This window comes from Protopterus annectens, chromosome 9.part0 (genome assembly GCF_019279795.1).
Source record: "Protopterus annectens isolate FY-2018-M chromosome 9.part0, PAN1.0, whole genome shotgun sequence".
Classification (NCBI taxonomy): domain Eukaryota; kingdom Metazoa; phylum Chordata; order Ceratodontiformes; family Protopteridae; genus Protopterus; species Protopterus annectens.
Window position 1 is genome coordinate 1,505,558,880 of NC_056743.1, and position 24,133 is coordinate 1,505,583,012.

General features: G+C 43.0%; 1 protein-coding gene across 1 annotated transcript in view; it reads right to left on the reverse strand.

Moving 5' to 3' along the window:
• LOC122810712 (syntaxin-binding protein 2-like) overlaps positions 1–24,133 on the reverse strand; it is a 1,751,886-nt gene that overhangs the window by 234,187 nt on the left and 1,493,566 nt on the right. The window contains exon 17 of the mRNA XM_044082277.1: positions 8,569–8,664. Within this exon, the coding sequence (XP_043938212.1) occupies positions 8,569–8,664 (96 nt within the window). The remainder of the gene's footprint in view (positions 1–8,568; positions 8,665–24,133) is intronic.

Genomic DNA, 24,133 nt, shown 5'->3' on the forward strand with positions numbered 1-24,133 from the left:
CCAGGATGTGTGCTATGTTTGCCAATGAGACATTTTCGCCCTTTGCTGCACTCCAAATGAGGCATCTTTTCCATTTGGCTGAATAAGTTTTCCTTGTGGAGGGTCTGCGTGCCTCCAGGATAATGTCTGTTTTATTTTGTTTTATGCAATATTCCAAGCAGCTAGCTGCAGTGTTTTCAAGTTTGGATGTAGGATCTTGTAGTTGTTCTGTGTTAGAAGTAAGGGACATAGAGGTAGAGGCCATGCGTGTATCCGAGACATGCTTCGCAGTAGCGGGTACCAATGTTGCCTTGGCCAGTCTGGAGCTATCAGGATTACCCTTGGCTGATCCTCTTTGATCTTCAGTAGGACTTTGTACATCAAAGGAAGAGGTGGGAATGCATATGCTGTCAGGTTTTTCCAGCTGAAGGAAAGGGAGTCCACCCTCCAGGCAAGTGGGTGGTATGCTTCTGTGCAGAATTTCTTCAATTGGTGGTTGTGTGGGGAGGCGAACAAGTCTATCTCTGGCAGTCCCCATTTCTTTGTTATGGCTTTGAAGATATCTGGATGCAGCATCCATTCGTGAGCATCCGTGGTAGTTCTGTTTAAGGTGTCTGCTAGTGAATTTGCTTTTCCTGGTACAAATCTGGCCTGTAGTTGAATGTTGAGATTCAGGGCCACATTCCACAGGTCCATTGCCATCCGGTATAGAGGATATGAGTGTGTACCTCCCTGTTTGCTGATGTACCACATGACTGTGGTATTGTCCGTCCTTATCAGCAGGTGACCTTGTTGAAGGAGTGGTCTGAATGCCTGGATTGCATGTTTCACTGCCAGCATCTCCTTTAGATTTATGTGTAGATTCAGCTGGTCTTGGGTCCATAGGCCTTGTATACACTTGTCCACTATGTGTGCCCCCCAGCCTAGGTCTGAGACATCCGTGGTGATGGTCTGGCTTGGATGTGGTTTGTGGAAAGGCAATCCTCTGTTCAACTGACAGGCCTGAGCCCACCACAGGAATTCTTGTTTCAGGCATGGAATTATTGGAATTTGGGCTTCTAGACTGTGCTTGTGTTGAGACCATACATTCCTTAGGTACCATTGCAACTTTCTCATATGCAGCCTGGCATGCAGAATCAATATTATGCAGGATGCCATGTAACCCAGGGCTTGCAGGACTTTCCTTGCAGTAAGCTGAGTTTGTGTTGTTAATGTCATGAAATAGACTGGTAGTTGCTTTTGTTTTTCTTCTGTGAGAAAAGCCATATGAGTTGATGTATCCAGTTCTGCACCCAAAAATGTTATCCTTTGGGATGGTACTAGTTTTGACTTTTGCATGTTGACTATGTATCCCAAGGCTTGCAACAGTTGTATGACACTTTCCAAATCTTTTGTTAATTTTGCCTTGTTGTCCGCTTGTATTAGGCAGTCGTCCAGGTATGGGTAAATTTGAATTCCCTGAAGCCTGCAATGAGCAATTACTGATGCCAGGCATTTCGTGAATACTCTGGGCGCAGTAGATAAGCCAAAGGGCAATGCTGAGAATTGATAATGCTCTGATCCTGCAAGAAATCTGAGGTGTCTTCTGCAATCTAGTCGTATAGGGACGTGCAGGTATGCCTCCTTGAGATCTAGAGTCACCAGCCAAGACTCCTTGCCCAGCATGGGAAGAAGTTGCTGGAGGGCCAGCATTTTGAATTTTGGAACAATGAGGTATGTGTTCAGTGCGGACAAGTCGAGAATAGGTCTCCAAAAACAATTTCAAGTCAGATGAAGAAGACAGTTCAAAGGGTGGAGAAATCAAAGAGGTGAGAACTGAGTTCAAGTCCCAGGGATCTGGTGGTTGCCTGAATGGGGGTCTGAGAAGGACTCCTCCTTTCTAAAAGGTTTTGTATAAATAGTGGGACATAACTGGATTTCCCATGTAGCTAAAATGATAGAGATGGCAGACAACTGAACTCTAATAGTAGCAGCTGCAGCTCCTTCTTGAAAAATAGATGCAAGGAAGGACAAGACAGACTCTATGGGAGCTGAGTAGGGATCTATGCCTTGATTAGCTGCCCAAATGGAGAACCTTTTCCATTTACTGGAATATAATTTCCTGGTGGAAGGTTTGTGTGAAGAAATCAGAATGTGTTTAACTGTAGGACAAAGGGAACTACACCTGGCTATTCTTGGAACTGGAGCAGCCATGCTGTCAATTTCAGGGTTTGGATGGTAGGATGGAACTGTTCTGATTGATGAATCAGGAGGGTCTGAAGACGGTTCCAGAATCCATGGTTCCTCCAAGAGATAGGGCCACAGGAAGGGGAACCAGACTTGGAGAGGCCATTAAGGAGCAATGAGGATCAGGGTACTCCAACAGTTTTGCTTTCTGAATCACTTTTGGTATGAGTGGAAAGGCATAAAGGAGTCCCAGAGGCCAATTATGGACCAAAGCATCCCTGGGTAACATCCCCGGATGGGGAATGAGGGCAAAGCAGTTGCTGCATTTGGTGTTCATGTAGCTGGCGAATAGGTTGCAGCAAGGCTGGCCCCATTTGCAGAAAATCTCTTCCGAAACTTCTGTATTCAGGGACCACTCGTGAAGCATCAGAATTGCTCGACTCAGTTTGTCTGCTATCACACTGGACTTCCCTGGAATGTGCATTGCTACCAGAAAGCAGTGAGTGCCCATTGCCCATTTCCATACTCTTAGTGCCTCTCAACATAGTGGGTAGGATTTGGTTCCCCCTTGCTTGTTTATGTACCACACTACAGACATGTTGTATTGCAATTGTCCCGATGGGAAGAGAACTGTGAAGTGCTTGCAACGCATATAGCACCACTCATCTCCAGAACATTTATGTGCAAGTGGTTCTCGTGATCCTGCCAGATACCTTGGACCATCATTCCCTGATAATGCCCCCACCCTATCTGGGAAGCATCCATGGCCAAGACTGCATTTTGTTGTTGGGGGCAAGTGGACGACCTAGATGAAGTTGATCCATGTGTAACCACCATGTTAAGTCCTTCTAGCAGGAGTTTATGATGAGCATTTGGTGAGACAAGGGGAGATCCTGCATTGACCACTGGGCAAACAGTAGCCACTGAAGTACTCTCATGTGCAGATGGGCTAGGAGAACTAAGAGAATGGTGGAAGCCATAGTCCCTAGAACCTGACGGACTATCCTGGCCTGTACTTTGTCTTTTTTCAGCAAGAATCTGACTTGGTTGTGCAATGATTCTATCCTTTCTGGTGTCAGTTTCGCTGTCATGCTGGTTGAGTCTATGTCTGAGCCTAAGAAGACAATGCACTGCGATGGAGATAAGGGGGATTTTTTTAGATTTATTGTAATCCCTAATCTGGCGCACAAGGATAGAGTCTCGTCCCTGGTTCGGATTAGTTAGTGCTTGGTGGTAGCAGTGAGCAGCCAGTCGTCTAGGTACGGAAACACCCAGAAACCTTGACGTTTCAGGTGAGCCATTACCACTGCCATGCATTTGAACACTCTAGGGGCTGTAGTGAGGCCAAAGGGCAGTGTTCGAAATTGAAAATGACTGGCTCCCAGCCAAAAGCGTAGATGTCTTCTGGAGAGCCTGTCCATTTTGATATGGTAGTATGTGTCCTGAAGATCTATGGAGCACATCCAACTGTCTTTCCCGATAAAGGGAAAAACTGACTGCAGAGTGATCATACGGAACTTCGATTTTTTTACAGACTTGAGTTTGCTGAGGTCTAAAATTGATCTCCGGTCCCCAGTCTTTTTTGGAACTAAAAAGAATCGTAAGTTCCGGATCCTATTTGCTCTGTGGGGACTTCTTTGATGACTCTTTTTTGACGCAACGATATGACCTCTGATGTTGCACAGTCTAACTGAATGGGTGGCACATCTGGTAAAGACCGATTTACCAGGGGATTGGAAACAAAGGGAATAAAGTAACCTCTGGAAATTATATTTTGTACCCAACAATCTTGGGAAATTTGCAGCCAGGTGCTTGGGTACAGTGACAGACGACTCCTGATTGCCTCCAGAGAAGGACAGTCGGGCAACCCCTCAGGGGCGATGGAAGGGACGATCAGAGAAAGCATCTCTATCTCCCTGATGTTGTGGACCCCCTCTGCTGCGAGTGTGGCTTCTTTCATTATATCCTCCCCCTCTGCCTCTAGGGGAGGGTTAACCGTGTGCCTGAGGGAAATTTTTTTGGAATTTACGGAACCACATTTTCCCTCCTGTGTGACACTTGGGATAGGGTCTAGAAGGAAGTGAGAAATGTGACTTCAACAGCAGATAAGGTTTTCCCTTCCTGCTCGCACCTGGACAAAGTCTCCTTTACCTGAGGTCCAAAAAGAGTTGAACCATCAAAGGGGACATTGGTAAAGGAAGACTTAAAGGATTCCGTAAAGTTGCACAGAAGCATCCAGGAATGTCTCCTAAGAGAAGTTCCTGCTGTGGCTGCCCTGCTCGCTCTGTCAGCTGCATAGGAAATCAGCCTCATGGAGGACTTAGCAATAGATGTAAGGGTGGAGAGCTGCGCAGATACCTTGTCCATGGATCCCAAAGCTACTGAACCCTGAAGGGTATCTCCCAACTCCTTTAGGAGATCCCGTAGAAGTCTAGTAAAATGAGACAGGTAATTCAGCGATCGTAAGTTAAATGCCGCTGAAGAAAAGGTATGCTTTCCATACCTATCCATCGTCCTAGACTCTATTAGGAGGATGAATATTTGAAGATGTCTCTGACAACTTTTTTGTGGCCACTGCAACCACCATAACATCCACAGGAAGTCCCTTAGAAAATATTTGTCTTCAGGAGCGGTACTAAATTTGTTTGGCCTCCTTGGGACAGGCTCCATTGTGTCCGGGGAGGTCCAAGCATTCTGGGATATGACCCTTAAAAGTTGGTCATATGGTGGTGTCAACCAGGAGGTGGAAGGTCAGGAACCAAACGCCTCAACATACACGGATTCATCCTCAGTAGGGTTAGAGGTCTTCCAATCACCCCTCTGTCTAAGGATTTCAAGAATGTCTGCAAAAGAGACATCCTCAGAGGAGAATTTTGGAGACCCTTCTGACTCACCCAAATCAGTGTCTGACGTGACAGACTCAGGTGAGTCAATGTGCTTCCTCTTACAAGGTCTCTTCCGAGGGGACCTCTCCAGTGGGATAATCTGGGGAGGTCTTGGAAGAGGGGACACCTCTAATGGGGGCTCCTTGAGTCTCTGGTTCCCCTACGCTGAGGGGCAGGTGGGGGGAGAAGAGGTTGCTACCGGCTGCTGGAGGGACATTGGGCTCAAAGGCAGGGCTTTGGCACTGGACAAAGCTTTCTCTATTGCTTTGAAAGCCTTATCTCCCCGCTCCGAAGAAGACCTCCACTCTGAGGAAATGGAAGGTTGGCTCCGAGCAGGAGGGCCAGGTTGAGAAGCACACATGGGAACCGAGCTCAGTCGAGCTGATGCACCGAGAGGGAGGGTCGGATCCAAAGAAAAAACAGGGTGGCTATCCCTCTCAGAGTCGACCTGAGAGCATCGGCTCCCAGACCCCTCAGCTCCAGACTGAGACTATGAGGACAGAGTTATCAGTTCTAAGGAAGCAGGAAGAATTCTCAGAACTGAAGGATCCAGCACAGAAGGACCCAAAGTGTTCGACTCAAGAGAGTGAAGCAGTCGGAGGAAGAGCGGTAGCCAGAAGATGGGACAGCTCCGAAGCTTTTGGGTCCGGAAGAGCTAACTTTTTAAGCAGCGCCAGGTCACAGAGCACCCTCTTCACCACCCGCTCGATATTCTCATCAGAAAGTGTCTTGGAAGAACGGGTGGGGATAGAAGCAGATCTCCACCTTTCCAAAATAGGAGATCTCAAGGTTGGAGAAATGGGACCCAAAACCGGTGAGTGTCTTGATACAGAAGGTTGTCTCGGTACCGAAGAAACAGACGGCACCGAGACAGAAGAAGCAGAATTGGAGCCAGAACTCCTCTGTTCCATCGCTTTAGACTTCTTTGATGGTTTCAAAGGTGGAACCGATGGAGATTTTCTTTTCAGAGTTTTAGGAGCTGTCTGACCAAGTTCCAGCTGTTCCTGGAAGGAGCTAGTCATAAGACCCCTGCCTATCAGTGTTTCTTTTTCTTTCATTAAGAACCCTAGTACTGAAGGCATGACAGAAGGTACAGGTTCTTGTAAATGAGCCTGTCCAAGACAGTACACACAGCTGGGCATGACTGTCAGTCAATGAAATTTTCTGAGAACACTTGTCGCATTTTTTTAAACCCAGAAGGGCGGTGTTCTTTATGTTCTCTGTCTTTGTCATTGGACATATTGCTGGTAAAAAGCAAAGATAACAATGCAAAGGTAAACTATGAAGAGAAGAAAAAAAATGTTTTTTTGTTTTCTAAAGGAAGGACTAGCACTCAGAGAGGAAAGGCCCTCTAATTTAAACGGACAATTAAGGCCCTCTAACTAAAACGGGACGTACAATCCTTAAGAAAGTGGGAGAGGGGAGCAAGCATTCACTACAATCACACAGTTAATAGGCAACAACTATTTAGATAGAATAAGTGAAGAAATATAGACAAAAATATCAAAGATTATCGAAAAATTTTCTACTTAGCCAATGAGCCAGTAAAGAGACAACCTCGAAGCTTTTGCGGCAAACGAGATATGGGAAATTGTCATGATGCACCATGGGATATGGGTTAGCCTCGAGCCAGTAAAAGCTCTTGAAAGTTTTAGTATTGGCAGAGTCAGAGCAGAGAATGGGCTCCAAACCCATCCAGCAAGAATTACGGCGAGATAGGACTACATAACATCTCATGTTTTAACTGCTTTTTCTTTTTAGGTTTATTGGGAGAAGGAAGAGCATGGCCAGGGTAGTCATTCAGGGTTCCTATTAGATCGAAGATGCATAATTTCAAATGCGTCTTCACCGAACTTAAAATAATGAAAACTGAAAGCAGTAAAGGGGCATATGAGTGATTTCTTTCCCTGGGAAAGAAATTGGTGGCCTGCCTCCAGTAGTTTGCCATTTTGTAAACTGTAGTACGATCTCAGAGTTGGTATATTTACTTAAGGGGTGTGTGGGGGCACAGCCCATCAAGTTAGTGATATATATATATATATATATATATATATATATATATATATATATATATTTTTTTTTTGGACAAGAGATTTCTTTCCCAGGGAAAGAAATCGCTGGTATGTAGTTTCTCTGTTTTCAGTTTTCATTTTTATGGGTTCGATGAAGACACATTCGAAGTAATGTGTCTTCGACATAGTGATACAGACCCAGTCACTCATGCTGTAGCTGAGAAAGAAGCCTTATAGCTGGGGAAGCTATGCTGATAGACATGACTCACACAAACAGCACAGAATAACCTCCAGCAATTTATAAATCCAACACAAAGTTTACAGAATCAGCAAAGTTTCCTGTAAGTGAAATGCCCAATAACAATGCAATAAAATGTGTATAATAAAGTATACATACGCATTCACACAACAGTCTATTTTTACTTTTACTTTCTGTCAAGCATAACTCTTAAAGAAATAAGTGTAAAGTAAGCCCCAAATCACAAAAAGGCACTATGAGCCTGGAAAGCAAATCACAGATTACATAACAATGGCAATCGGGGAAAGTCTGTCCAGATGCCTGAAATGCTGGTATTCTGAACGAGATACACTGTAATTGTGACAGAAATCAAGTAAAAGTTCTCAAAATATTATTATGTTCTCCAAAGGAGGTCTTATCTATCTTGACTGACTGCTGTTTGCAGATGCCTCAAAGCTGCAGCTGCACAATGTGGCAAGAAAGCACTGAAGATTCAGTTATTCTGGATACTTTTATAGTTCCCTTCGGAAAGGCTTAGCTTATAGGCACCAGAGTGACTTGTGGAAGGGGTTAGAGATTAGGAAAGCTAGCCAGTTGCTGTGCCACTGCCAGAATACACTACTACAGCAGCGAGAATGATGAACATTACCCAAATTTAATTACTAACTACAAAAATATTTTCAAAGTAGATTCATATTTTATGGGAAGAAACCCCTATGGCTACACACTGTCGACAATATATGAAATTAGACTAGTTATAACAGTTTGGAAGCCTGACAACAATGACATCATCAAAGAATGAGTACTCAGATTAAATTACTTGCAACACAAGAGAAGATAGGGCTAATCAAACAATTATGGTGGCCAGAAACAAGGTCATAGATACTGTATGCTGAAAAAATGTGAAATAATAATAAAAAACTTTTAAAGGGCAGTGGATTTTTTTGTCTACAGTAGATAATTTGTGAAGTTGGCATAAAAGGCTAATGTCCTATCAACCAGTAATTAGCTGCATGCAAGTGGAAAACTCTTCTTCAATTTAACACGTGAGCGTCTTACATTCAAATGGCAAATCACCTTTTGGTCCACACAAGACATTTAAAGAGTCTGAAAGATTTTGCTCAAGTTTAAACAAAGAAAATATTGAAAGTACCTCTCATCAACACCTGTTTATTTTACTGCAGATCATTTTAATTTCAGTACTAACTATACATAAGGGTTTCCTTCCAAGAAGATATTCTATATTCAACATGTAAGGAGCAAAATCAGAATTACACTTCCATCATACCTCAATAACATCTTTCAGAATCGGGGTCCATCGGGATAGTTGATATGTCTCCTGTACACGAGCCTTCCTTTCTGGTTTACTGTAACCACCTAAAGACTACAAGAAAAGCAAAGATCAAAGCAACCTAAACATAATGTTTCATCTTTAAGCAAAACTACTCATCATACCACACTAAACCATCAAAATTTCCTTCATCAAAACTGTTTAACTGCCCAATCATTTCAACATTTTCTTTCAAACCTAAAAAATGCAAAACAGTGCTATTAACAAAGGATATTTAAAATATATCACTCTTACTTTTATCAGTTGATCTATAAAAGGACTGTCCTTGTTGGGGCCCATGGTTGTACTTATCTCCTTAATGATCAGTATTTGGCTTTTTTAATGACATGGTGAGAATACATGTTATTTCTTGTGACAAGAAGCGTGAAATAACAGCTGTCTTTTAGTGAGATGCGGTAAATGTAACACTTTGCAGCAAAGTTGACAAAAATGCAAGCTGTGCAGATCATGAATTCTCTTTTCTACAGAACTTAATTACTCCTTTGAAAAATATTTTCTCAAGCAGACTGACAAATGAAAGACCTCTGTTTTTCTCTCTCAGTACATCTACCACTTCTTTTAAAGGCTACTACCATAAATGGGCAGCAATTGCTTCTACAGTTAAATGGTTATGCAAGCAAGAATTTTTACATTTTAATTTTCAACCAAATTGAAAATACAAAGCCTGGGGTTCTTTTAAGTTCACAGTACAACTACTAATCAGCAGTTAGTGAGTCTATCACTTGGAGTATGCAAAGGACTTCATGGACCAAGATCTCATGCCTAGAATTCACTGCCTGTGTGACTTCTACAGCTGCTAAACGCTTCTAAATGTTAGAGGCAGTTTGCAGTAAACCTTCAGCTTAGACAGCTGATAGCAAAACTTTTTCTCTTCACTGTCATATGCCCATTTAAATGCCTTTATTTTGCATTTAATTTTGCAAATAAATAGCATACATATTTAATTTTAAAAGCATACTAAGTTTATTTCCAGCAAAGAATCTTAATATTCAATTTCAAAAGATTCTGGCAGATAGTTTATTAGCATACAAGGATGAGTAACTCTGGTGTGTTATTAACTGTTGGGTTCTACCTTTTGAAGAGCGACTGCTTCAGCAATGGCTTATACCATGGTTGGCTTATTTTAACACTAAACAGTAAATGTGCTCCTGGTGTTTCACACTGTTCTAAAAGAAGGTAGCAATGTGTTGCAAAGACAAATATTTTGGTACTAGCCATAGCAAAGCTATCATTACCCCATTCTGGAAAACACTGTGTGCAAATTTATGTACATATGAGTGCACACACACACACACACACACACACACACACACACACACACGTGTGTGTGTGTGTGTGTGTGTGTGTGTGTGTGTGTGTGTGTGTGTGCATGCTTGCGAACACACATGCATGTAAAGGTATCCTGGCCAAATTTCAGTTACTGTTGGTAGGACAACACAAGAAGGTACTGGACTGACAAAAAAGGTTAGTAAAAACCTTAGGAATGCCAATTATTGTAAATTTGTTCTGCAGCTGCTCAATGTAAGTTTGTGGTGTAGCAGGTGTTGGGTATAACCCAAAGCTGCATCATGCATTTAAGGCCAACATCCTTACATGTTATAAAGTGGTCAGTGGTGCAGTTGTGAGCTTGTAGCCACTAGCTCAAGACTACAAACCATATTAAAGGGAGACATTCAGTGGAATTGTTCATTTATTACATGTTGTTTAGTATTGTCAGTCCACATTTAAAGTAAGTACTGCGACATCTCTAACAAAAAAAAAATGGACTCTATAGAGAAACCGAACAATGATTTTTTACTTTATTAACAAAGTGGGTGGATTGGTCTGAGTCCTTTACAGCCATGAAGGAGATGCAAATACAGTTGCAGAAAAACAGCAGAAAAAAAAAAAGAAATTCAACTACAGAAATGAAATTCAGTTACAAAATTTTCAGATGTAAAAAGTAAAGTAAATCTGTTTGTTGTTCTGTGTGCTACAGTACTATAAAGATGCAGGACATCCAGCATTGTTAACATATTGTAATTAGCAGTCACCCAGGTACTTATAGCGAGAGAATTTCCTCATTGGTGGGCGATCAGTTGAAGATACTGTATCTTCAGGTCTATCAAAGGGGTTGAAAAAAAAAGAAGTGCTTGACAGACAGGCAGATAAAACAGGATGAAGATTAAGCATTTGTCAAGAAAACATGTATAATTACATTTTTTCTAAGAAGGTCTAGCCAAAAAAGGCCTGAACCACTGAGTCACATTCAAGCCAATGTGGCAGCAAATAAGCCTGCCAAATGACAGACAAAAGCAAGCATCCATCTGATTCAGCTGCTAAGGGCAAACTTTGAACACAGGGAAGGACAGGTGCCCTTGATGAGTCAGCATTAGGATGCTTAGACTTCAAATCATTAAAATGGTGAATCCCTGAAACGGTAAATGGAACACTTACCAATCCATTAAAAATTGAAAGCCTGGCAACTGCAAAGCTACAAATTCACTTAAACTAATATAGTCAGTTCAGAAACATTTGAGAAGGTATACATCACAGGGAAATAAAGAGCTCTCTCAATGGTTTCCACCCCTATAACCCCACAAAGTTAAGGGTAGATGACTGGATCGCTTGGGGGAACTTTTAAGAAAAAGGGTAAATGAAGGTACAGAAACTCACTTCTAAATTGGAACAAAGGAGATCTAAGCACCTCCATAACTGAAGCTCCAAGATCTTCTGCAGTGATGGAGCCAGTATAAAGGGAGTTTAGCCACTGCTGGACAAGCATTCCAAGTCCAGACAGGCAAGCTTACCAATTATGGATTCTAACTCCCATGAAAGGGAAGAGTTTTTACAACAGGGAAAAAGAGACCTTGCTCTCTGGACTGCAACCGATGGACCTCAAATTATGCCCTCCAGGGGAAAAACGGGCTGAAGACTACCTAGGAATTTGCATCAGAAACTGATGTTTCAGTATGTGTTAACAAGCTCAACGACAATTGGCTGGCTGGATGACAAATGATAACACTCCATCCAAAGAGTAAATCACTTCCACTATTAGCACCCCAGCCTGAGCTATCAGGGTCAGAGGAAGAAAGATCCTGAGTTAAACTCTGAGGTGCAGTTTTCAACCAAATACTATGATGGAGGGCAGTATAAATTCATGCCCTATTTGGCCAGCAAGAGGCACTTAGAATGGGTTTAATCTTAGCCATCCTAGCCCATGAACTCTCTGATAAGACTTGGACTTGTTAAGTGTACAGTACAGTTGTGTAAGAACTTATCATAAGAGTAGATGTCATACTGATCACTGCTGCAGTATTCCAAACTGTTGGGTTAGCTAACCAAATAACCAAGATGGCCATCGAGGTACCAAAGCTAAAACCTTCTCTACACATATCCATCCATCATGTAACCAAAGCCTGTGAGAAAAAAGGTACATAAGGAGATATACGACTGTAAACCCTCAGACTACCTCTAAACCAGTAAGCCAGTAGAAGCCTGAGAAAAAGTAGGTCAGCTAAGAAGGGGAGGCAAAAAAGGACAGTGATCCCCCTCGGTCCATGGGAGATGCAGAAGAAAGCAAGAAGAGGGAAGGTCAGATGGGAATGAATACTGCAGCAGTGATCAGCAGGACATCTACTGTTATGGTAAGCTCTTATACAACTGTACTATGTTCGCCCCAGATCACTGTAGCTGTATTCCAAACTGTTGGGTGATTCTCAAAACATATGATGAGTAAAGGATGGAAGGAGGCATAAGACAACTATACAGTAGTCCAGAAAGGACTGACCTAGTAAAAAGCAGCCCTGGATTTAGAAAAGGAATCCACTCTATAATGTTTGGTAAAGGTATGTAATGAAGACCAAGTAGCTGCTTTTAGAATGGTTCTACAGTAAATCCCATTGTAGAAAGCTCCAGATGAGGCTACTGCTATGGTAGTGTGTACCTTTGCAGGAGAAGGCAGGGATTTTCCACAATAAGTGTAGCAAAAAAGTAATGGATTTGGAAATCCAGTTAGCAACAGTTAGTTTAGAACCTGGGTTCCTAGTTTCGAATTTTGGAAGGAGACAAAGTTTGTCTGATTTGCAGACATCTAGTCTTATCTAGCCAAAATCTGAGTTATCTATGGGCATCAAGAGAATGGAGAATTATTTCGCCCCTGTTTTATAGGTTAGGGAAGAAGGTAGGCAGGTCAATTGCCTAATTAAGGAACAGTTTGTTGACTACGTCAGGCATGAAGGAGGTACTGGCCCTTATCAATGCCCCATCCATGTGAAAAATAAGAAAGGGAGGAGTGGCCATTAGGGCATGTAGTTCTAATACTTATATGGCAGAGATAAGAACTACCAGAAAAATATTCCTTCATGTACAGAATTTGAGATAAGCAGAGGCTACTGGCTCAAAGGGAGGGAGTGTAAGTTTTTCCAGCAAAATGTTGAGATCCCAAGCAGAAGGGATAGCGTTCCTTGGTGGTTTCAGGTGGAGTAGACCCTTCAAGAACTGTTTTACCTCTAGTCTAGCCAGAAGAGGAGGATCTTGAGATAGACAAGCAGCTACAGCTGAGATATGTGCCTTAATAGAGGAGTATGCTAGTCTAGATTTCAGAAGCTCTCACAGATAAGACGGGGCTAGTGGGATGTTAGCTTGAACTGGGCCTGTTCCTCAGACGCCACAGAGAAATCACATCCATTTTGCTATGCAAGACTTCCTGGTAATAGGTTTCCTTGCCTCCTACAGACCATTCAGCATGTCTTCAGAGAATCAGTATCTAAAAGGAATGTGCATCCTACCATCCATATAACAAAGTTGAGATGAAACGTGGGTCCTCCTGCTGTGTGTGAGTGATGGCCCTTGGCTTGGCAGAAGAGAAGGAAAAAACAATGCTGCCTTGGCCAAAAGGGAGTTACCAGTAAAATCTTTAGGCACTCCTTTTGTATCTTTAGTAAGACTTTGGGAATGGGGAGGAAGTGGAAGGAAAGCACACAGATAGCTATCTTTCCAAGAAATTGGCACTGTGCTCATTTTCCAAGCTTGAGAACATCAAGTCCTAGTGCCAAAGAATAAGAATTGCTTGTTGTTGATGGGAGGCAAATACGTCTATCTGTGGCACCCTCCATTTGTGGACTACATGTAAGAATATCCAGCATCTATTTGTGCGGATCTTCCCTTGACCTCCTTAGAAGGTTATTGTCCTGTAAGGGAATATAAACCACTTGTTGAGAGTGGTTTGCTTTTGTGGCCTGTTTCCAAGTGAAAACAGCCAGATGTCACAGTCAGTAAGGCATAGTGCCCTTGTTTATGTATCACATGACAGTAGTGTTATCTGCGAATACTAATAAAGGACGTATCTTCCAGTAGTGGTTAAAGGTCTGCAGGGCATGCAGTATTGCCTTCATCTCCTTCAGTCTCATGTGATGTGATCTTAGATTTTTGGCCATTGCCCCTAAACTCTCAGGTTGCCTGTCCAGGCTTGCTGTGCATTGTTTGTTGCATGTGTGTGCAGTTCCTGCTTTGGTGTCTGTAATTTGAGGAGAAGACCTGGGTTGAGCTATATTTGTGCTATCCACCATAGGATTTCCTTCTTTACACAAGACAGGAGAGGGAAATGTGCATCCAGGGGATTTGAATGATGGGACCAGGTGGACTTGAGTTAACAATGGACTTTCCTTATGTGTAGTTTAGCAAGCAGGATCATGGGGAAGGGTAGCTTCCATGTGACCCAGAGTTCTGAGGATTTCCCTTATCATACAGTACTGAAGAGGGAGAAGAAAGAAGAAGCAACTGGTTAGGTTTTGCATTTTGCCTAGTGGCAGTAAAGCCTGCTTGAGTTTTATGTTTAGTCTGCATCCCAAAAAAACTACGTCTTGGGTTTGTGTCATTGCGGACTTCTTGAGGTTGATGGTTTAATCCAAGTCCTTAGAGAAGGGACAGGATGAAATTCAGATGCACCAAGAACATCTGCTAAGACGGTGCCTGTATCGATAGGTTGTCCAAGTAAGGGAATATATTGATTCCCTGAGTCCTGCCGAAAGCTATGATTGGGGGGGGGGGCACTTTTTTAAGACTCTGTGGGTTGTAATAATGCCCAAAGACATAGCAGAGATCTAAAAATGCAATAAGCCAGCAGAAAAACTCAACATTTTCCAGTAAGCAGGGTGGATAGGGATGTATACATAGGCATCCTTTAAGTTAAGAGGCACCATGAAGACTTGAGGCAGAACAAGTGGTAACACGGTCTGCATTGACAACATTTCAAAAAATGGGACCTTGAGAAAGGTGTTGAGAGTGGAGACATACATACTTGGTCTCCAGTATCCTCCCTTTCTTGGCACAATGAATAATCTGGAACACATATTTTGGAGGTACTTACTCTACTGTACCTTGGTTGATTAAAGTTTGGATTACGGGATAGAGAAGCTGTATCTGTCTGTGAGGAGGTGGGGGATGCAAATGAAAGGAGGAATTTCTTTCCAAGCCATTCTGCACCCATCCTAAATGATAGAAAGATCCCATTTGTCTGTGAAGATGAGTAGCCAACTTTTTATGGATAAGGTGAATAATTTGGAAAGAGGTAGAGAATGACCACGTGGATGGGAAAGGAGCACAGGGTACTCATGCAGACTTGTCTGAATAGGGAGGCATCCATTTTCTTGGCCATATAAGAAGGTCTAGATTCCCAGTTATCAAAAGAAGTAGGCTTGGTAGGGTAATACCTTTGGAATCTTGGTACTGAAGTAATAAAGGTCTGTCTATAGTCATTTGTAATTTTACATTGTTCATATAATGTTTTTCAAAAAACTAGCAGCTTCTGGACCAAACACTAGATCTCTGTTTAAAGGGAAGTCTAACAGTTTAGCTTTAATATCTTCAGGAAGGGGTTGAGAACCTAACCATGCAAATGACCCGATCAAAGAGACAATAGTAGCAGTCTTGGAAAAATGTTCTACTGCATCATAATTACATTTTATGCTGCGTAAGGCCACTAGGGAAGCCTGAGCTATTATAGATAAGGCCTATTGTTTACTGTCTGTTTCAGGTGAGATGGAGAACGGATGATACAATTTTTACAATTGTGCTATGCCCCTATGCAGAAAAGACACTGGGTGTGGAGATCCTACTAGAGAATCTGCCTATCACAATTGCAGTTTCCTCTGCCAGCTGACATCTAATGGAACAACAAACAATAATAACTCAGGAAAGGAAAGGAAGGTTCCGCAGTGGGACACTTACCTGAACCAGTTGAGGCCAATTGTACCAATGACCTAGAACAGACTGACTAGTGCGAGATGCTATTTTGGACTGGTAGTGAGATACTCTATGGACTGATGCTCATACATCCACTTATGTACCCTTATGCCTTATGCCCATGGGCTTAGGTGATACGTCAGATGTATGGCTCTAAAGACGGCTTTGGCTTTAGTACCCCAGAAGAAAGTCTTGGTTATTTGGCAAGATAATCCAACAGTTTGGAATACTGCATTAGTGATACAAAGAAGGAAATTTGAAAATGTACAGGAATACACAAAGCCACAAGCAAAAGCACATAATTACCTCACCATTCCCAGAACTCTACTTACTGATTAACTGGCAAGAAGGCAGGACAATGATCTCTGATCTCCTTGATGGCAGAGGGACTGATTGCTAGAATGTTCCACCTCTGAATATTTGGTCTAAATGCAGTCACTAGAGCTGCAATATCTGGAGAAAACTGGAAAACAGCTGTACAGGACCCACCAGCATATTTTTCACCAAAAGAAATAAGTGATGCTGAAAGACCAAATACTAAGACTACAGAAAAACTCTGAATGAACTACTATAACTCCCTACAAGGGGAATGGGCAGCCTTGTGTCCCTTGCATGATAAGGTACCACACTGTAGTCTGTGTGCTGAACGTGAAGGATCTAGAAAAGACAGACTCTGCAGTTACAAAGGCCAGCAGCCTAGTCCTCCGGTCCAGTATATCAAAATAGACCTCATGAAGGATAATAGCTTATCAACACAAATTAAATAATCTGCATGGGGCATCTCCAGGCAATCATCTATCAACAACTACGGGAAAGAACGGGGTGGGGGTGGAACATCCACCCATGGATCGGTAGAATAGTTTAGTATCCATCCCAGGAAATGATAAAAAGCCGAAGTCAAAAATGTGTTTAGTGGTAATCACAGACTCAAAAACCATAACAAAACACCAGTCTACAGATGTGCTATGGTAACAAGTGCATTACCATTCATGTCCAAACCTGTACCTCCACTCAATATGCCAACCAGCACCTCCTGGTACCTCTTAAAAGGCATGTAAATGGCAAAGTGAAGCAGAAGCTGTACACCTGAAAACACAACCACTGAAAAGAAGTAAGAAATGGCACAATGAGAAACATGACAGCTTTATAAGATTTTAAACAGAGAGAAGTAGAGCCTCCCATAAAAAGCCCCCACTGCCCCCATGACAACAAGTTATCCCTATGACACTACAAGTAAAATGAAGGACTACACACAATGAGAACACAGTAAAAGAAACATTCTGCATCAACCCATTAAGAGTAAACTGAAGGAAACCACAGCAATACTCTAGACAAGGTTATAAAGATCATCCCAATAAGTAATCACCATCTAGGCTTCCTGTGAGAAGTAGGAGGAATTGGACCTTAAAACAGCTTCCAATGCAGGAAGAAAGTACAGCTGTGTAAATAAACTTACTGTAACAGTAAGATGTTCAAATGATCATTACTGCAGTAGCCTTAGCTATATGGGTTATATCCTGCAAAGGACATAACAGCTGGTCAGCTTCTAAAGCTTTAGGGCATTTTCCATGCACCCATGCTGTCAAGACAGCTGAAGCGGAGCTGACCAAAAGACAAGTTTGAACATCAAACTCTTCAAATCTTTCCTGCCAAGAGAGAGAAAAGGGTGCTTATCCCCAAAAGGTAAATAGTAGGAAGAACAAAAAATAATCACGCCCGGGCATAAACAACATGCAAAAACAAGGGGGATGAAGGAGAGAATAGATACTGCATCAGTGATCATCTGAACTGTGACGACTGTGCCCTGGCCCAGCAATCAAGGAGCCTCAATCCTCACCACTAACAGCAGGGAGGTTGTCTCCTAGAAGAGGAAAGGATAACTAATACACACAGTAAAGTACAATTTCCCTTAAATGCACACAGAGATGACAGTCAGTCTGGGGCCGGTTGCTCCCTTGCTCACCAGGTCCCCAATAAGACTCCCTAGTGGCACAGCTATAGGGTCCAGGTCTCAGCCTAAATGGGCAAGCTAAAACCTCCAGTACCCTCTCTGTCCAACCAGTGCTTCATGTCCCTGCCAAATAGCTGACACAACACACAAACACACTTTGATATAAGTATTTATACAACTTCACAGACACTCCTGGGAAAGGCTGAAACAGATTCTCCAACTGAGCCCCTTTACCCAGACTATACAGTAGTAATTACTGCCACCACCCAGTTAATAATATCAGCTACTAAAAGGCCCTTAAAAGGGTGTCAAATTATTACTGTGCAATATTATTATCCAATGGTAGTATGACTAACAGTCAAGGCTTACTTTAGAGTGGCCTATTACAATAACTTCTATAAATATGCAATGTACTCTAGAGCTTATCTCTACACAAAGCAGCCAAAGGTAGAAGGTTTTAAAATATTTAATAATAAATAATTAAAACACAAGACAAAACTACTACACCACAGAGATATCCAAGAGTTCACAGATCACACAGAAACTTAAAATAATACAGTAGGACAGGTCTGATTTCAAAGAAAAATACCTAATTAATCTTTACTAGCTTTAACTATTCCTACAAGACATCACAGTGCTAAAACTTACATGTGAGCACAAGGTAGAGTGCTGATAAGTTGAATGTCCAAAGTCAAAATGCTTCCAGTCTCTTGTGAGAAATAGTATTTAAACATTACTAACAAACATGTCTCTAAGGCCCTCCCAAAATTACATAATTTTTGATACTTGGGTTTTCCCAGTATTCATATTGCATCATCTTAACACCTGGTCTGAGTTCTCAGGCCACAAACTGCATTATTTAGCAATCTAACACCTCCTCAGAAACTTACAATACAAGATATTTCACATGTATATGCTAGCAGAAACCAGAGCAATAAAGCACCTTCCATATCTAAATTCTAGTCATAAACATTAGCCTTAAAACAATGGGCATGAAATCGTCATACAGCCGTCCTGGAGCCGAATTCTAACATGAAAGAGATCCATAAGATCTTTTCAACTTTACAAGACACATGTGAAATACTTGGCTTGGTTTTCCTTACAGCAGATGGCAATGTTGCAACAATCTTGAAGTTCACATTTTACAGTGTTTTCTTACATTTTAAAACACAAGTCTGTATTTTACATTTATTTACAAATGCCAGAATTATATATCAAATTCTATTTGACTAGGCTAGCAGCCTTCGCCCATCTCTCCCCATTAGTCACATGAACATCTACTGTTAATGTCAAGTTTACTTATGCACCTGTACTATAGTCAGCACTGTCACTGTACCCTTAGCTATATAGGAAAGCTTACTACATTTGGGAGATGGAAGGGGAGATGCCCCTGGAGAATGGTGCTAGCAAAGCCTGATCTAGATTTAGAGAACAAATCAAGGTGGTTTCTTTAAGTACAGAGGACAAGGTTGTTTCCAACCCTTTCCAAAAATCCATTGATGAAGCCACGGCCCTGGAAGAGTGGGGGCCCTTGACCCTGCCTGGAATAGTCTTGTTGTGGTGAGTATAACAAAAGGTAATAGTCTTAGAAAAACATTTTGAAATGGTCTGTTTTGACACAGGTTATCTTACCTTCAAGAAATTAACAATTAATCCAAAGATCTGAAAAATGTATTTCTGTCAAGATATCATCAGAGTTGTCTGTAGACATCCAAGGTATGGAGTATCCTTTCTTCCTTACTTTGTGTTCAAGAAAGAAAATGGGAAGAGGGACAGTTTGTCTTAAAGTAAACTCTGATATCATTTTAGGCATAAAAGGAGGAATAGCTGTCAAAGGTTCCCTGCCCCAGTGGAAAATGAGGTAGGAAAGTGCAACCACTTATGGTATGACTCATCATAAGTGGTTGCAACTCATATACCTCTCGTGCAGGGATCACAGCAAGACGTAAAACTGTTTTCCATGTTAAGAAAGAAAAGTTATATAATGTCTTAGCATAACCAGAGATGTCCATGTTACAGTATTCTGCATATAAGTTTATCCCTTCAGTCTCACATACATACGGCCAGTATTCAAAAGCTTTCAGTCCCGCTGTGGTGCATCAGACATCAGGAAAGGCAGAGGAAACGTGGGCCATAAAAGTGACGTCGGCAGGCACCAGCCCATAGTAGAGTAGCCCCATTCGGAGCCAGTCCTGTAAGGGCAATGCTATATCACTGCCATCCAGAAAGGGAAGAAATGTAGCAGAAGAGGGGGGAAGGTGGGCGGGAAGGAATACTGCAACATGGAAGAGAAGGACATCTCTGATTATGGTAAGACTTTACACAACTTTTCTATGTCCTTCTATTCCCATGTTGCAGTATTCTGCATATGGGTGAGTGCCAAAGCTCACTGAGGTTGGGGTGCTGGTCTACATGCAGATTCCAGGAATCCATGCAGGATAGCCCTGGCAAAACCTGCCCTGGACCTGAAGATGAAGTCAAGCTTGTAGTGTTTAGTGAAGGTGTGGAATGATGTCGAAGTAGCAGCTTCGAGAATTGAAGGGCTATCCAAACCCTTGAAGAAGGCTTCTGAAGATGCCATTGCTCTAGCGGAATGAGCTTTTACTGCCCCTTGCAGGGTCTTGCCATGAAGCTGGTAGCAAAAGGTTATGGCTTTTGATATCCAAGAAGAAACAGTCTGTTTGGTAACTGCCTTACCCAGGGACCCTGAGATGAAAGGATACAAACAGCTGGTCTGTCTGTCTGATAGATTTGGTGTTGTGCAGGTAAAATCTTATCAGTCTATGCACATCCAAGGAGTGCAGTACATTCTCACTGTCTCCCTGTGGGTTAGGGAAGAAAACGGGTAGTTGGATGGCCTGGTTTAGGGACCCGTCGTTGACTACTTTTGGCATGAAGGAGGGATTTGTCCTAAGGGTAACTATGTCTTTGTGGAAAACTAAAAAGGGGGGTGTAGCCATAAAGGCTTGGAGTTCGGATACTCTTCTAGCTGAGGTAGGAGCCACCAGCAGGATGGTTTTCCAGGTGCAGTGCTTTAAGGAGGCCATATTAGCTGACTCAAAGGGAAGTAGCGTAAGCTTCTCTAACACATAGTTGAGGTCCCAAGGAGGGGGAATGGGTCTCCTAGGAGGCCTAAAGTGCAGAACTCCTTTGAGGAAAAGTTTGCAAGGTAGGTGTGAAGCAAGAGGGGGGGTCTAGAGATAAGCAGGCAGAAATATCAGACAGATGGGCTTTAATGGATGAGTAAGCCAAACCTGACTGCAGTAGCTCACATAAATAGGACAGCACTAGGGGAGGTTCACTGAGAAGCAGATCCAGATGTTTTTTGTGACACCAAATTGTGAATTGTTTCCACTTGGAGAGATACGATTTTCTGGTATAAGGTTTCCTGGCCTCCTGCAAGACATCGAGCACATCCTCATTGTAAAGTGTCTAAAAAGGATCAGAATCCTGTCAACCACAGAGTTAGGTGGAGCATCTGCCACTGTGGATGGATTAGTGATCCCTTGCTTTGTGGGAGGGGGTCCACTCTGGGGGGTAACTTGTGGTAATTGCCCTTGGACAGATGAAGTAAGGGGAACCAGTGCTGTCTGAGCCAGTAAGGAGTCACTAACAAGATTTTTGGGTTGTCCTGCTGTATTTTCAGCAGGGTTTTCTGAATGAGGTAAGAGGGGATGCATATGGATATTTCCCCTTCCAAGAGACTGAGAAGGCATTTGTTGCCACAGTGCTTGAGGTTCTGGTGTCCTTGTGGAAAACCCAGGAAGTTGCCTGTTGAGGGAGGAGGTAAAACAGGTGTTTTTGAGGTATACCCCACTTGTGGACCAGATTCAAGATGACCTCTCTGTGCAGCCACCCATTCGTGATTGCTTGTGCTGGTTTTGCTCAACAAATCTGCCTGTTTGTTGCGGAGGGAGGGGATATAGGTCCCTCGCCGGGAGATGCCCTGTGAGGTAGCTATCTCCCAAACCAAGAGAGCTAGCCTGCAAAGCAGGTAGGATTTGGTCCCCACTTGCTTGTTGATATACCGCAGTATGGTTGTGTTGTCTGTGTGTATCAGAAGAGTCCCCTGTCAAAGGAAGGGTTGGAAAGCCTGTAGGGCTAAGCAGGATTACTCTCATTTCTCTGGCATTGATGTGTTCTGATTTTAGGTTAACCAGCCACAAGCCTTGCACCCGTCTTAGTCGTAGAATAGCTCCCCAGCCCAGGTTCGAGGCATCTGTGTGCTTGACCTGGGTGGGTTCTGGTGGTTGTAGTAGGAGTCATGTGTTTCTTTGTATCTAACTCCACCACCAAAGTATCTCCTTTTTTAAGCAGGGTAGAAGTGGTACAATGTGCTCCAAGGGCTGGTTGTGTGGTTTCCAGACTGAGTGAAGGTACCACTGCAACTTCTTCATGTGGAGCCTTGCTAGAGGTAGCAAGGGTATTGTGGCTGCCATGAAACCCAAAATTTCAGGTACTGCCTTGCAGTCAACTGGATCGAGAGACACCTGGAGGAGATGATCTGACATGGAGCTCACTTTTGTGAAGGCTCCATAAGGTCTGTTCTTATTCTGCACCCCAGGAAGACAATGTCCTGAGTTGCCTGAAGGTGGGATTGTGGCAGATTTATCTGGAATCCCAGGGACTGCAATAAGGAGATCACTACTAGGTGGAGGTGATCTTGTAGTATTTGTTGGCTGGGGGCCTGGACGAGCATGTCGTCCAGGTAGGGGAATATCTGTATCCAGTTTGTTCTGGCGTAGGCTACCACTGGAGCCAAACATTTGCTAAAGATTCTGGGAGCAGTGGGAAGACTAAAAGGCAAGGCAGAACATTGCCAATGAGAGGAGCCCACCAAGAATCTTAAGTATTTCCTGTGGGTGGGTTTGATAGGGATGTGGAGGTAGGCATCTTTTATGTCTAGAGCAGCCATAAATCCCTGAGGAGTAATCAGAGGAAAAAGAGTGGGACAGGGTAAGCATTTTGAAGGTGGGTACCTTTAGGAAGACACTGAGGTAGGAAAGGTCTAAGATGGGTCTCCATGGTCCGTCTTTTTTGGGAACCTGGAAGAGCCTTGAATAAAACCCTTTTCCTTTTGCAGAGGAGATAACTAACTGTATAGTGCCCTGGTCTAGTAATGTCTGCAGCACTGCTTGCAAGAGAGGCAGTTGCTGTGAAGGGGGGGTGGGGGATGCCCTTCCATATGGGAGGAGAGAGCCAAGTCATGTAGTAGCCATCTTTGAGGATAGACAGTACCAGTTTGTCTTTGGTGATCTGGGTCCACAGAGGGAGACAGTGAGAGAGGTGGGCAGACAGGGGCATGTTAGAGGGATGAAGTTGAGGCAAAGGTGGCAGGTAGTCAAGACGCTACCTGCCTTGTCCTGAAAGGAAGTCCTCTGGCTAGAGGCAGAAGGTGCTCTAGGTGTAAGAGGTTGTTTCCTGGTTTGTTTTTGGGGTCTGGCACTGGGGGTAGGCCAGGATTGTTTCCTGATAAACTGTGTTTTGGAAGGGATAGTTCCGGTGGAACTTGTGAACAAGTGAGACCAGGAGATGTTTGAGGTCCTGCATCTCTTTTCCCTTTTGTTGTAGTGATTTAAAGAGGTCTGCTACTTTAGATCCAAAAAGTGCAGCATTATCCAGGGGTGCATCCATGAGCTTGGCCCTAAAACCACCTGGCAAGGGTTGTAGGCGAAACCAGGAATATCTGCGTAGGGCGGATGCTGATGCTGCTAACCTAGCAGAGGATTCAGCAGCATCGTAGCTGCACCTAATGGAGTGTCTGATGACTTGAGATGTAAGGGCCAGAAGGGAGGACAGGGCTGTTTTAGCAAGGGAATCTGGAATATCTGCCAAACGTTTGGTGGCAGATTGTAAAAGAGATGGGTTACACTTAGCCATGTGGGTCTGCTAGTTAGTGGCTCTAAAGGTCAATGTAGCAGAGGTATAAATCTTTTTCCCTAATCTCTCCATGGTCTTGTTGTCCTTGTCAGCAGGAAGAATAGTAGTTGTGGGTAGTAATTTGGTGGTTTTGTCAGTGGCCACAGAGACAGTGGCTGGAACATCTGGGGGGCACTTTATCAGATGCTTAGCAGTGTCAGGTACTTTGTACAGCCTATCTGGTCTGCGTGGAGCAGGAGGCTAGGAGTCAGGATTAGTGGCTGCCGAAGAAAAGGCATCTAGGAAGTCTGGAAGGAAAAGCAGATGAGCTTTCCATTTGAATGAGGTTGTAATACCTCTTATGTACCGTAGACATTTCTGAGGATTCCCATTTGAAATGTTCCTTTATCTTGCTAATGGTCACACTGAAGGTTACATCTTCCACTAGGGAATCTGGGTCCAGGGACT